Raw genomic sequence first — 15,804 nt, 5'->3', positions numbered from 1 at the left:
TGCCCCGATGACAGCTGGACCCTCCCCTCCTCCCCGCCTGGCCCTCCTCCGCCCGCCTCCCTCCTCCTCACCTGGCCGATTTTTCTTGTTTTGTCTGATTTTTCCTGTTGTTTGATTTTCCTGTGTGTTTTTGTGTGTATATCACGGTGGCTGAGTGGCTCATGTCTCACAGCAGAAGGTTTGGTTCGATCCCCGGGTCGCCCAGGCCTTTCTGTGTGGAGTTTTTCATGTTTCTCCTCGTGTCTGGATGGGTTTCCTCCGGGTACTCCGGTTTCCCCCATCAACCAAAACTCCCCCCCCCCCCCTCGAGACAACTGTTGTTGTGATTTTGGGCGTTACAAAAATAAAATGAATTGAATCTATTTTACCCATTTATATATATGCATTTGACCAATTTATTAATTTATATACACATATTTCACCAGTTTATAAATTTATATATATGCATTTGACCAATTTATATACATACATTTATATCCTGATTAACCCTGAACCACACAGTCTGAACAAAAGCAGAGCAGGTGACACTAGAGACAGATTTTTGCACAATAAAAACATATTTGGCATCATAATAACAGTTAGATTTTGAATAATTATTGTTTTTGTTCTGCAACTTATGTAGATTTCTATAATTCCAAAGGATAAAACTCTCTCAGTTTGAACCATTTTAAACACATTTAAGCCTCGGTCGTGATGAGTTTGTAGATAAAATGATTCTGTCGTATAAATAAACAGTAAAAGAGCCAGACTTTTGAACGGCTCTTTGAAATGAACAGAACCAAAAGAATCAGATCTCACGAAAGAGCCGAAAGTCCCATGATTAATCCAGACGTGTGTTTTATTTTCTGCTTCCATTTAATTGTACTGAGCTGTTAAGACATTTTAATGATTCGAAACAAGAATTAAAAACAGAGCGACATCTTTTTATGTAAAACCAGATGAGGAAAAAACTCAAGACTGTTACAAAACAAACTGAAAAAAAACATTTATGAGGCTCTAATCAGAAATCACGATAACTTGCATACTCAGAGCTGGGACCGGACGACACTTCTACTTTTACGGCGAGTTGTGAGTCACAGACAAACTGCACGTTACACAGACGCACAACCAAATAAATACAGGTAGAACAGTTTAAAAACAAGTCACTTTGTCCACGCCATAGACTGTATAAAGACGTGGAACGAAGCTCATCGACGCTCGCAGTTATAGCGGCTAATTTAGAGCCGAGCTGCATATTAGGAATGTTGTTACCTGTTGCCAACACTAGAGGGAGCAACTTTGAGGAAAAAAAAAGATTTGTCTGTTATTACTGTTTATATCTTGATTTCTGGACGCAATCGTGACATAAAAACCCCAGGATCGTGTAGAGTCGATGTAACCGGAAGCGCGGACATGCTCACTTCCTGTTTGGAATGCTAGCTAGCGGGTTAGCCATGTCCATTTATATATACAGTCTATGGCCCGTGCTTGTAATACTTCGTGAATAGTGTTAATTAATTAAAAAAAAAGCACCAGGACGGTTTGTTTTGTCTATGGCACTGACACAGTTAATTATCAAGAATGTTTGTATTTATGATGTACGTTTTTTTAGATGTTATATTATATTATCATTGTTATTTTGTCCAATTTGAAGCAGACCGTAAACAGTAGATTTTTGTCAGTTATGAGGTAATACCGGGACGTCACCTCTCCTCTCCTCTCGTTTCTTCAGCACAAGGCACTGTTTGCTGGACGGTTTCGCTCCTCAGACATGACCTCAGTCTCACGATGTGTCCGTAGCTGCAGGAATTACGTTAATGTGCTGATTACGTTGATTTGTGTGTCCTTGTATTCGCCGCCTTCCCCCCCAGGTGTGTGATCGCAGCCCCTTTTCCTCGAGGTGTGGTCACAGTTTGGGCTGGTTGGCCATCTTCGCCTTCAGGTTCTCTGCCAGTTTATCCAGGAATTCGAATGTGTTTAAGTAGTCGGCGCGTGTCACACTGGAAACACAAGAGAGTATCAGATTAGCCGCTTTTTTTTAGATCCGTTAGCAGATCATTTTAGCAACGATCATCCAAAAATGTGTTTAAACTGGTTAAAATTGGACGTTAGGTTTGGACACTTTTTTCCCCTTTGTGTTTTTTTTATTTGCCGACATTTTTGTTGTTGATTTTCCCGGTTTAAGTTCAAGTCGGTGCTATTTTTTCCTGTATATTTTTGTTATTTCTAGTTGGTCATTAGTTGATGTAGAATTTTTGCCTAATTTTTTTGTAGATATTTAGTTTCTTCGTGTTGCTCCTGGTGCTTTTTGTTTCATCGCTCTCTGCTCTGCTGCCCCCTGCTGGCACACTTACGCCAGATCCTTAGCTTTTCGTTAGCTTAGCTCCTTTTTGTTTGGCCTGGTGAGTCTGGACGTCCTGTTTTTGGTCTTTAGTTTGTGTAGGGACAGTTTAAGGGTTGTTTTTTCGTTAGTCGCTCTGTAGAGGATTAACCTGCTCAGAGCATTGTCCTTATTTCATCGTCGTCTTTTTCCTTTGCTACTTAGTTTTTTGGGCACACAGTTTGGTTAAGTTTTTTTTTCCAACACTTTTAAAAATTAAGAAGAACCAGAGAGTCTTAAAAAAGTAATAAAAAGCACTGAACCCTTAACTTTGTTTCCCAGGTTATTAAATATGTTCTGATCTGCTTTTGGGTCATGAGAACCTGGAAGGCAGAAATGATTCATTTATAAACTACAACGACTGAGAAATAAGGTACAATTTCAAATGTTTAAATGTCCCAATGTGTTCCATAAAATAATAAGAAAAATATTAAAACACATTTGTATATTCAACATGTTAAAGCCACATGAACCATCTCACACTCGGTCGGGACCAAAGCAGGACTAAAGCAGGATTAAACCAGGACTAAAGCGGGACTGAACCGGGACTGAACCGGGACTGACCCAGGACTGACCCAGGACTGACCCAGGACTGACCCAGGACTGAACCAGGACTGAACCAGGACTGAACCAGGACTGAACCAGGACTGAACCAGGACTGAACCAGGACTGAACCAGGACTAAACCAGGACTAAACCAGGACTAAACCAGGACTAAACCAGGACTAAACCAGGACTAAACCAGGACTAAACCAGGACTAAACATGGGAATCAGAATTTCACTTTTCTGCAGTTAAAACCTGGAACATTCTTCCTGAAGATGTGAGACAGGCCTTGACTTTGACAATGACTGAAAGGGTTTTATTCTGCTTCTTCTCTTTTAATGTAACTTTTTATGATGATTATTTATGTTTTGATTTGTTGTATTTTGATTTTAATGTCTTTCTTATTCTGTAAAACACTTTGAAATCTCATGTGTTTCAGTTGTGTTGTACAGATAAACTTGCCTGTTATTTATATTTGCACAGACGTGTTTTAAACTTACTTAGGCAGGCCTTTAATGCAGATCGCCAAGTCTTTGGTCATGAAACCAGCTTCAATAGTTTCAATGCAAACTGCTTCCAGGGCTTCTGCAAAATACTTGAGCTCCTTGTTGTTGTCCAGTGAGGCTCTGTGCAGCAGGCCGCGGGTCCAGGCGAAGATTGAGGCTGTAAAAATACGCATGTTTTTTTTTTTTTTGTTTGCGATAATGAACACAGATAATGAACACAGATAATGAAACAGTGACCGTAGTCCTTTCAGGTCAAAGGTCCAAGCTCATTACCGATGGGGTTAGTGGAGGTTTCTTTGCCCTGCTGGTGCTGCCTGTAGTGGCGTGTCACTGTACCATGAGCGGCCTCGGACTCTACTGTGCGACCGTCGGGACAGATCAGCACGCTGGTCATCATGCCCAGGGAGCCATAACCTAAAAGAATATGAACATGAATATCTCTACGTCCTGTTTAAGAATGCTGAAGGCTGAAGGCTGCAGGGTTCAGACAGACACCAGCAGAGGACAACAGTCACAGATAAAAGAAAAGATGCCACATGTTTGATGAAAGAGTGTTAGCAGTGAGGGATGGTGGGAGGTTGAGTCGTGGAAATCAAACTGTGGAGCCATTTTTCTATATCCATGTCTAAAACTGTTAAAAGTTTTTATTTTTTTACTTTTTACCAGGCATGGGGCCATAGTCTGTGTAAATCAAACCTGTTGCTAACGCTATCGGGAGCAACCTCAGTTAAAGAAGGCGCCTATTTGTCTGTTATTAATGTTCATATCTTGATTTACAGACACAATAGTGAAATAAAAACTTAGATGCAGAATCGATGGAGCTGGAAGCTCGCACGTGATCACTTCCTGTTTGGAACGCAGCGGCTAGCGGGTTAGCTTTTATATATACAGTCTACGGTGGCCACTCTGAGTTCACTAACCTTGCGCAACTGAATCGGACTGCACATCCCCGTCGTAGTTTTTACAGGCCCAAATAAAACCTCCTTCAGACTTCATGGCCTGAGCGACCATATCGTCAATCAGTCTGTGCTCGTACCAAATCCCTTTAGCCTCGAACTGAGCGCGGTACTCCCTGGGAAAACAACACAACAGTCAAAACGATCCAGTGCACAACATTTTAAAAACAAAATATGTTCTTTACTTCTCATAGATGTCCTGGAAGATGTCTTTAAATCGCCCGTCGTACTTTTTGAGGATGGTGTTCTTGGTGCTGAGGTAGAGAGGCCAGTTTTTGTTTAGGGCCATCTGAAAAGAGCTGTGCGCAAAGTCCCTGATGGATTTATCAGTGTTGTACATACCCAAAGCAACACCTCCTGTGCCTACGATCACCAGAGATCACACGAGTCACACAAACCTGACAGTTTCGACGGCTCGCTAGCGCCTCGGAGTGGTCACGTGATGTCGCCGTGATGTTACTGGTCAATAAAAATAATAATAATAGATATATAGAGCTTTTTTTGGGCACTCAAGAGTATAAAACGGCAGATCGAACAGGTGAGTTTTTACTGATTTGAATTTGTCTCACTACCGGTGGAGGCAGGACGACAGCGCCATCTACAGTCCGACTTCTTCAGCGCAGTATCGCGGGTGTGTGAGAGTAAAAAGGTCCCCTCGTCCCCGTTTAACGTCTCGTGGGCATGTTTCCGTATATTTCCTGCCTCATTAATCCAGCGACGATGTTTGTTGTCCTCTGTCCCAAGTCCATTATGTGTTTCTCTCTTTTGCAGTGATTCAAAATGGCCGATTTGAGTTGATCCTGTTCGGTTTTGCCTTCACCGTTTCCTTCTCACATTCCGTGTTATGTTCCTTTGTCCGTGTACTAAATGCCCCCTCTGTTTCCCCCGTGTATGTATTTCGTATTTGACATTACATTTGCGCTACACTTCTATTTTATCTTTTGGGAAACGGCATGGGAGAGGCATTTTTACTCTCACACACCTGGGATACTGGAAGAAGTCGGACTGCAGATGGCGCCAAAACCTGTTTAAATCAGCTGAACGGACAAGTCACAGTAACATCACGTGTCCACTCTGAGGCGCTAGTGAGCAATCCAAACTGTCAGGAATAAAAACAAACTAAACCTTGATCTGAAAAAATAAATAAATAAAATGTTTTAACCTTTCTAATCATCTAGATCATGTTCTTACCTTGAAAATCATGAACTAAAAACTTGACGGGTTCTCCTTGAGTGGGCGTGTACGTCATTTCAACTTTCCCAGGACCAGGCACCACAAAGTCTGTGGCTTTGTACTAGAAGAAACAAAATAAGAGCCATAACGGTAAAGAATCCAACACATTTACTTATTTGATGATACAGTTCTCGGTCTAAATGTTCTTAGATCAGGCCTATTCTGTAAAAACAACTTTCTAGAGTCGTTTCCTTCTCATTTTCCCTCTTGAAATTGTTTTTGTAGTAATTTGTGCAGGTTTGAGTTTATTATCGAGACGCCATATTGCACATCAGGTCACATTTTCACCGTCACATAAGCCCAGTACGTTCACGATGTGCAGCGATCCATAGGGGGCGCTAACAGCATGCGGCGCTTTGTTGTGATGATGATTACAGGGACATCAGCTCCCATCAGGCACTGCAGTTTTCTAACGCAGAAGTCAGGCTTGTTTCTTTTATTTTGTATTTTTAGATGAATCTTGTGGTTTAAAATATGCAGATGATAGTATAATGATCCCTGGGTGTCGTAGATTATAAGTGTGGAGCCGACACAAAAGAGCTGATTTAATAAATGCTGAGTGTTTTTAGAGCCAGTCTTATACACATGACATTATGTAACCAGCTACTCCTCTTTCCCCCACAAAGAGCTGTTGACTTTGGCACAAAGCCATAAACTCCCTGTTTGTGTGACACAGGACAAAGAACATCCATGAGCAGATGATAATTATTGACCAGGTTTCTCCTGACGACACTGAAATGTTTCATATCCACTTTAAATAGCGGCCCGTCACCTGGAGACCAACAGAACCTTCATGTTTCTGTCATTTCTCTTGTGAAAATGACACGTGTGAAGTGACAATAACTGCTGTGTTTTATTTGAACACACATTTATGGAAAAATATACAAAATTACAATTTATCATCTTGACTAAACAGATTCCAGAAGAAAGTTTTACAAATTAACCCCCACAAAATATCAAAGCCCTGAAACTAACTTATCAAAGTAATGAGCCGTTTGTGTCTCTGCATGGACGAGCGCCAAAGAACCACAATCTGATACTTCAGGGACCCGCCTCCTGGTTCAGTCCTGGTTTAGTCCCAGTTTAGTCCTGGTTTAGTCCTGGTTTAGTCCCGGTTTAGTCCCGGTTTAGTCTTGGTTTAGTCTTGGTTTAGTCTTGGTTTAGTCTTGGTTTAGTCTTGGTTTAGCCCCAGCCTCCTGCAGGTCCCCGAGTCAGGACTGAACCAGGACTAAACCAGGACTAAACCAAGACTAAACCAGGACTAAACCAGGACTAAACCAGGACTAAACCAGGACTAAACCAGGACTAAACCAAGACTAAACCAAGACTAAACCAAGACTAAACCAGGACTAAACCAGGACTAAACCAAGACTAAACCAGGACTAAACCAGGACTAAACCAGGACTAAACCAGGACTAAACCAGGACCAAACCAGGACTGAACCAAGACTAAACCAAGACTAAACCAGGACTAAACCAGGACTAAACCAGGACTAAACCAAGACCAAACCAGGACTAAACCATCGTATTGTGATTTTAATGTGTCTTATTCTGTAAAACTCTCTGATTGACTGTGTGCTCGTTGTACAAATAAACTCGCCGTACTTGTTGTAAACCCTGATCTCACCTGGTCTCCGTGGGCGTGTCTGCCGATGATGATGGGTTTGATCCAGCCGGGCACCAGACGGGGAATGTTCTTACAGATAATGGCCTCCCTGAACACTGTCCCTCCCAGAATGTTCCGGATGGTCCCATTGGGCGAGCGCCACATCTGCTTCAGCTTGAACTCCTCCACCCTCTTCTCGTCGGGGGTGATGGTGGCACATTTGATGCCCACGTTGTAGAGACGCACCGCCTCCGCTGCCTCTATGGTCACCTGGTCATTTGTTGCGTCTCGGTTTTCCATGCCCAGGTCGAAGCTTTTGGGGATAAAGAAAATGACAAACTAATGTATTTATCATCAACATGTAGAAACCTCAGCTTTTTATTTTTCCAGATCAAAACAGAGTTTAATAAAGAATCATTTTGAAAACTTAAAGGTGCAATATGTAACTTTTTTAGTCCCGTTCTAGTCCCAGTCTTGTCCCGGGGTCTAGTCCCGGGTCTAGTCCCGGGTCTAGTCCCGGGTCTAGTCCCGGGGTCTAGTCCCGGGTCTAGTCCCGGGTCTAGTCCCGGGTCTAGTCCCGGGTCTAGTCCCGGGTCTAGTCCCGGGTCTAGTCCCGGTCTTGTCCCGGTCTTGTCCCGGTCTTGTCCCGGTCTTGTCCCAGTCTTGTCCCGGTCTTGTCCCGGTCTTGTCCCGGTCTTGTCCCGGTCTTGTCCCGGTCTTGTCCCGGTCTTGTCCCGGTCTTGTCCCGGTCTTGTTCGGGTCTAGTCCAGGTCTAGTCCAGGTCTAGTCCAGGTCTAGTCCAGGTCTAGTCCAGGTCTAGTCCAGGTCTAGTCCAGGTCTAGTCCAGGTCCAGTCCAGGTCCAGTCCAGGTCCAGTCCCGATGAATTATCATTTCAGTTTTATGCAGCAGAAATCAGATCTTAATAAAGTATAATTTTCAAAAAAGGTGCAACATGTAACTTTTCTGGTGTAGGGTTTGCCACCCGTTGTCTCCATGGAGATGTTATTACTTTTCTTGTAATGTTCCGCAGTATGGCATCAAACTTATCTTTTTCACATTTAATCATTTACCAGTGTTTTAAAGCTCAAAAACACATTAAAAAAACAACATGTGAGTCACTTCTCTCCACAGATCTGACATGTAACCTACTTCCTCGTCTCCTTGGAGATAGATACATTTAATGACATACCGTGAACGAGCTAAAGGCAGTATCATATAGCGGCCCCCTTCACCAGAAATGTTACGTAGACCAAACTTTAAAGAGTATCGTAGTTTTATGATGAACTTTGCATCGATCAAAGTACAGCTGATCTGACGCAGAAATAATTATGTTTCATTTGTCTCTGTAAGAAAAACAAAAAAACTAAACTCTTCAGGGATGGATGCGTTTCAGACGTGGACTGTATAAAGAAGTATTATTGTTACTGCATCAGTGGCATAAAGTTGTTTCAATATTATCGTTTATCTCTAAGAACATTGGAACAAACTGTGCGACTAATGGACGGATAAGACGCTGGACGGCTTCTTTTTTTTAGAATCCTGTCAAACTTGAATCACGCAGCTTCGCCTCAGAATCGGGTCAACCCTGAAACACTTCCTTAAACACTCACTGGCTTCGTTTGAAATCTGCCGTGACCTTTCGTCCAGATTGGCTCACACCAACCGAGCCGCGCTACGCAAACCCAGGGCAGACAAACCAAACATATTATAGCGTAGCCGTTCTATCGTTCGTGCGGTATTTTTATTTTTTTATTTCAATCAAGGATCAACCATTTAGTTCCAGCAAATGTAAAAAAATTGCATAAAATTGTGTTATGTTCAGACAGGGGGCAACAGTCGTTCGGTTAGGTAGAGTTTACGCACTGATCCACGGGTCGGCGGTGCGATTCTAACTCCCACAGGTGAACGCTGCCATCGTGCCCTTGAGCAAGACCGTCGACTGTTTAAAGAAGCGGACTGAGCGAGTGCGACGTCACCCACGGCGTTCAGCTCCAGTCGAACGAAGCCCATCGACGCTAGAGCGGTTATAGCGGACGATTTGGAAGCAGAGTTCTGACAATGAGTATCATAGCAACCACAGAGCCAATCCAGAGCGAGGCTGTTGAAGGTAAACGCCCCTTCCCACCCACCACTGCTCTTTTGGCACGGGGCAGGCGCTTAGCAAAACTGTCAATCAAACCTGTTGCTAACGCTAGCTGAAGCGACCTTGGGGAAAAAAGGCGCCTGATTTGTCTGTTATTAATGTTCATATGTTGATTTACAGACACAAGAGTGAAATAAAAACCCCAGGATCATGTAGAGGGTTAATACGAACATTTTAAGAACAAAATGGCGGCGGCTAGCAGGTTAGCTATGTCCGTTTATACCAAAATGATGAGTCTGCCAGCGGCAGTTATAGAGAGAGGGGACACAGTTTTGCAATGTAAAGTGAATCGGAGCTCGAGTCGATGGAGCCGGGAGCGCGCACATGATCACTTCCTGTTTTGGAACACGGCAGCTAGCGGGTTAGCTACGTCCATTTATATAAACAGTCTATGGGCAAGACACTTAACCCCCCTCATCCCCAGTGTCTGCGTTCACTGGTGTATGAACGCGTGTGAATGTGCGAGTGGTTCCTTGACGTAAACTGCTTTGAGAGATTTGAAGGTGGAAAAAAGCGCTGTATAAAAATGTGTTAATTCACCGTGACCAGGGTTAGCTGTCGATTGCTTCATCAGTGGTTTTGTGATCTGTCTAGAAACGTGTAATGCCAAATCTACAATCAAACTAACGATTAACCTCTGCCACATGAAAAACCATCCGAGAGACTCATAACAATTGTATTTTCTACATTAAACAGAATAACGCAAAAATACACACCACCAGTCAAACGTTTGGACACAAAAAATATATATATTCGTGATTTTTCTTACATAATTCCACATATCTTACTTCATATATTTGATGTCTTCTGTGTGTATATAAAAATGTAGAAAGTAGTAAAAATAAAGACCCCAAAACTTCACACTTTTAACTGATAGTGTATATTTAACACGACAGCGATTAAACATGAGATGCAAACAAAATATGAAAGAAACCCCAGAGTAAGTGTTGCGACCTTCACACACTCTACCACTGAGCATTGCGCCCTCTACAGGTCCCTGGATGATACAGCAGCCCACCTCACTCGTGTGGTCACTGCATCGAGCTGTTTACCTGTGCATGTCCAGCTCCAGGTAGGGAAAGATCAGCTTCTCTTTGATGAGCTCCCAAATGACCCGGGTCATCTCATCTCCTTGCATCTCCACCACTGAACCGGCCTTGATCTTCTGAGCCATGTTTGGAGATGTGGACTAACAAACAAAACATAAACACAGACAGATGTTATTAAGGATGGGAATATAGTCTGCATAAAGAAGTGGCAGCTAGCAGTTACAGCGGCTAATCTGGAGCAGAGTTTCATATTCGTTACGCCGACCGTGAGTATCATAGCAACCAAAGAGCCGATCAGGAGTGAGGCTGTTAAAGGTAACGCCCCTTTCCGTCCGCACCACAGGTTTAGCAAAGAGCGGGAGCGCTGTCAATCAAACTGTTGCTAATGCTACAGGAACGACCTCGGGGAAAGAAGGCGCCTGATTTGTCTGTTATTAATGTTTATATCTTGATTTACGGGAACAAAAGCAAAATAAAAACACCAGGATCATGTAGAGCAGGTTAATACGAACATTTGAAGACCAAAATGCCGAGTCTGACAGCAGCAGCTACAGAGAAAAGGGTGACAGTTTTTCAATGTAAAGCGAATTGGAGCCAGACTCAATGGAGCCGGAAGCGCGCACATGATCACTTCCTGTTTGGAACGCTTCGGCTAGCAGGTTAGCTTTGTCCATTTATATATACAGTCTAAGGATGGGACACGATCTTGCAAGAAAAAAATTCCGCAAGATTGATACAAAATTATCTCTTGAGATTTTCCCTCCACATTTTTACATTAGGACTGGACAAAAAAGGGGTCGACTTCAGGTCAGTTCGATTTCTTGAGAAGCTTCAGGTCCAAAAACTATTTATAATTCATTATGATTCAAATCTCGTGTCTCCTCCCACTCCTAAACCTTATACATCTGCTTTTACAAAATATCAGACTGTCCATTACCTGAGCCGATCACTGTGTTAACTATAGTGACCGGTCTATTCTGGTTACTTTTTCTATCGGATGCCCTTCCTAACAGAAGTGTCTCCTACCATGAGTTATGAGACTAGATTTGTTATTAGTCGTGTTACTACTGTGTCCCATCAAATAAATGTAAAGTGAATATTATAAGATGCCACTAAACCCCTCTCTAAAGAGCCACATTTTAAAGTCTCAAATCTCTTTGCACTTTGATTGAAAAAAATATCTTAGGAAATGGATATACTTTGTGTTAAGTTTGTATTTGTAGCACAACAAAGAGTATTCATTCTATTGAAATTATTTTTAGTTATTTATATATTTTTTACTATTCGTCTGAGCAAATCCCATGCATAAAATCTGAATAATGATAATTTTGTAGCGTAAATATTACACATAAAACGCACGAGAATGTATGAAATTACATGTAACTTTCTCAAAATCCTGAAATCCCCTAAAATACTTCAAGTCCACAAAGCCCATAAATAAAAAATGTTATATATTCTTTATATTGGATTAAAAGCTTCAAACAGTTGACCTACTCCTTTTAAATTAATTACTCACTTCGTCTGGTTACTTGTAAAAAACGTATGGCTTCTTCTGACTTTCATTAGTTTGAAATGGGCCAACGTGGCTCTTTTGTGTTGTGATTTTAATGTCTTTCTTATTCTGTAAAGCACTTTGAATTACAGTACTTTGTGAGGAATTGTGATAAACATACACAATCGTGATAATCGCCAACAATCGTCTTTATTTCACCAGAATGTGCAGAACAAACCTACTTTTCCAGTTTAAATATCCATAACGTATTTAAACTGTCAGGAACTTTAATAACTAACATGATAAAATCGTTAATCGCAATTCTTTTGGCGAGGATAATCGTGGCACAAAATGTCAATATCGTCCCAGGTCTGCTCAGCACTTCATAGCTAGAATATAATCTCATGATCCTCTTAGCCGTTAGTCAAGTCTGAAAAGTCTTGAGTTGGAGCAACAAAATGCCTGCTTTACCTGTTTGGATAAATCGTTGTAGGACAGATCTGACAGGAAACATTTAGGGACACTTCTATGTAGCCTCAAGGCAGCGCTAAATATTACATAAATGTGTAGACTGTGGCATGACGGGGAGGAGACTAAATCAGGAGAGAGATAGGAGCAGTCTGTGAAGTTAGCATGCTAGCAGGTCTCTGAAAAGTCCCCAGAGTTGAGTCTAGAAAATGTATGCGTTTTATCTAGGACAGATCTAGGAGAAAACATTTAAGGACACTTCTATGCAACCTACAGGAATCAAGGACACTTCTATGTAGTCTAAAGGAAGCACCAAGTATTGGACAAGTGTGTAGACTGTGGCATGATGGGGAGGAGACTAAAACAGGAGAGGTAGAAGCAGTCTGTCAAGTTAGCAAGCTAGCAGGTCTATGAAAAGTGTCCAGAGTTGAATCTAAGACATCTATGCGTTTTGATAAACTTATTAAGGACAGATCTAGCAGAAAACATTTGGGGAAACTTCTACAGAGTCTAAAGGAAGCACCAAACATTAAATATAAGTGTGTGGAGTGTGGCATGATGGGGAGGAGACTAAAACAGGAGAGAAAGAAGCAGTCTGTCAAGTTAGCAAGCTAGCAGGTCTTAAACACTGATGGATCCGGACAAAAACACCCGGAAGAATCAAATTACAGGATGCATTTAGTGTCTTATGCGGAGACTTAGATGATAACTGTATAATATTAGCCCAAATAGCTAGTAAACAACGCAAGAACACTGTGTAACTGTCAGAAGCTAACAGTTAAAACAGTAAAATGCAGTGGACTTATGCTTCCTACAGCGGTTACATCAACAAATAGCAAACAGAGTTAGTTAGAGACTCACTTAGTTCACTTTGTAGAAAGAGCTGTGAACGAGGAGCCGAGTGAACGAGGAGCGGAGGCAGTACAGTGTCCGAGGGGCGCAGAGGGTTGAATGAGCCGAGAGCTGCGGGGAAAGGGAGCGTCACGTACCGGCTTCCTGGTCCAGAGTGCGGAAGTGCTCACAGCCAATCAGAAAAGAGGAGTAAACGCAGCAGCCAATCAAAAACGGTGTCGTCACCAGCGTATGTGTTATCTATGGTTATCTAACAAGGAAGAAAAAAATCAATTATGGAGCTTTTTTATGGAGTTTTTTTTTCAGCTTGTGTCATGCTTGTGTTCTCTGGTCTAGTTTTGTACTATTTGTGATTAAATAAAATAAATAAAGTTACATAAAATAAAAAATTAAATATATTTTATTTTCATTATCCACGCAAAGACAAACAAACCTTTTATGAAACCGGATATCGTCATAAAAGGCCCCGAAATTGATGAACACCACACACCATAGTTAAAAGTATGAAGGTATATTACAAAACTTAATAATAATAATAATAATAATCATAATAATAATAATAATAATAATAATAATAATAATAAAGCTGCATTTATCCAACTTTATTTTATATTATTATCAGTTGCTAACATGCTGCTTGTTTGGCACTCCACACATCCCAGGTTAGTAAAATGCAGGGGCATTGGGCTGGGGGGGGGGTAAAGAGTACTATTTACCTACGGCCCAGTGCAAAGTCTGTAATATGCATTTTTCATAAGTCAATATGTAGTGTGGGCCCCCAGCCTGATTTTTTACCTAAGACCCAGAATTTGATGCTACACACATGGTAATAGGGGCCTACTCACTTGCTTGGCTGATGTGTCTGCTAATGTCACGGAGGAAGAGTGATGGTGTTTGGGGGGGCACTCTATGCACAGCCGGTACAGTTCCAGTGCGTTGGCTGCTGTTTATCCATCTGCTGGTAAGATCAGGCCAACACACGATGCCAAAGTTTGCCTCACCAGCCAGAACCTTCTACATTCTGATCGAGTCCAGAAGGATCTAGGGTGAAAATTGTGGATCAGACCTGGACGACTGAGGGGTTACACAGATAGAGTGAAAATCCTCTATTTGAACTTGAGATGGTCCAACCACAGTTGCTCATTTGTATCATGTTTCTCAAAAATTATTTTCTTCCTTTTTCACGTGTAAGCAGCCATGTTTGGTTTTGGCATGAATGCCTCTCTGATTGGTTAATCCACCTGTCAATCACCCCATCTGAAATCACTGAGACAGGATTCTGCTCCAAATCCACTTGTCTTTGTGTCAAGATCCCAGTCTCCCTTGTGTTTTGTGCTGTTTCCCCCTCCTTTCTGTGTCAGAGCCTCTAGCTGGGCGGAGACTCAGGCTCCTCCCATCCACACCTGCAACTAATCTCTAATCAAGCTGCACCTGGGGAGGACAAAGGGACCAAGGACCTGACACTCAGCTCCAGATCGTCTGTGTATCCGCAGTGGTACAGCTCTGCTTGGCTCAGTCTCATGGTTTGCATCTGTTACTTTACTTTAAGTTGGATATTTTTTGCTCCTCGTCAGCTCCTGCTCGCTGGACCCGCTCAGCCCCTCTGTCTCTGACCCAGCTCTCCATGACCGGTATGGCTCACCTTGTCTCTGACCCCGCTGCCCACGATCCACTCAAGCACAACTGCAAACAACCCCACTCTCAACTGTCTGATCCATCTACCTACAATTGCATTAAACTCCTTGTAAATAAACTCTGTTAAACTATTGCCTGAGTTCTGAATCTTTGGTCCCCCTGTCAGTCGTTATGACACTTTGTAAAGTTTTGTCAGAGTGTGTGGTTCTGGCTGGACAGACAACTCCAAGGCCTCCAAGATCCAGATCCTGTATTATTCTTGGAGGAACACGTTCTCTCCAAACCCAGTAAAAGGATTCCAGATCCAGACGTGTGTTTGGATCAGATGAGTCGACAGGAGACAAACTGGTCTGATGTCTGGGGCACCAGGGTTTCACAGGCCCAGAATTGGCCCCTTTCTAGTAAGATTTGGACATTTAGCCCTAGAAAATGTCCAAATCTTACTAGATTTGGACATTTAGTGCAGCCTAAAATGGAACCATGCGTTGTATCTGTTTATCTGTGTGAAGCAGCGACACACCCGGGCCCTTTGGGAGAGTGCAAACATCTGAACACACTCCTTTTACCAGGTTTAGAGAGAAGGACGTGTGCCTCTGAGAACATGAACACCAGGGTCCAGATGGACGCTCCTAGCTCTTTCCGGGCCCATGTTCATCTGCGGGGCGGAGGTAGGTGCCTTTAATGACACACATCTGGCTTCAAAAAATGAAAAGGTTTTTGTTTTTCAGCTGTTTTTGTATATTTTGTTAAGTTAATGAAAATAAAATATATTTAAAAATGTGTTATGAATAATAGAAAACACACTGGATGTTATTCTTTTTCGTCTTAGTGAAACAAAACAAATAGGCCAACAGACCCTTTTGATAATTGTCATTTCTGAATAAGAAATAGATTTAATGAATATAATTACATAATTACCATCATTACACTGGCCATAATTAGACTGACCATTTCAGGGCTT

At 42.2% G+C, this 15,804-nt stretch overlaps 1 protein-coding gene across 1 annotated transcript; it reads right to left on the bottom strand.

Annotated features, from left to right (window-relative positions):
- Positions 1–367: 367 nt before the first annotated feature.
- idh1 (isocitrate dehydrogenase (NADP(+)) 1) lies at positions 368–14,533 on the bottom strand. The gene is made up of 10 exons (XM_033986577.2): positions 14,054–14,533; positions 13,218–13,458; positions 10,400–10,536; positions 7,225–7,516; positions 5,557–5,659; positions 4,551–4,728; positions 4,330–4,481; positions 3,683–3,823; positions 3,404–3,566; positions 368–1,979 (listed from the first exon to the last, which is right to left on the bottom strand). Exons 3-10 carry the CDS (start codon positions 10,519–10,521, stop codon positions 1,886–1,888), a joined length of 1,245 nt encoding a protein of 414 aa, XP_033842468.1. The 5' UTR covers positions 10,522–10,536; positions 13,218–13,458; positions 14,054–14,533; the 3' UTR covers positions 368–1,885.
- Positions 14,534–15,804: the final 1,271 nt, after the last annotated feature.

The sequence above is a fragment of the Periophthalmus magnuspinnatus genome, chromosome 21 (genome assembly GCF_009829125.3).
Source record: "Periophthalmus magnuspinnatus isolate fPerMag1 chromosome 21, fPerMag1.2.pri, whole genome shotgun sequence".
Taxonomy (NCBI): Eukaryota; Metazoa; Chordata; class Actinopteri; order Gobiiformes; family Gobiidae; genus Periophthalmus; species Periophthalmus magnuspinnatus.
The sequence above is the reverse complement of the archived record's forward strand: the minus strand, read 5'-3'. Positions and strand labels throughout refer to the sequence as shown.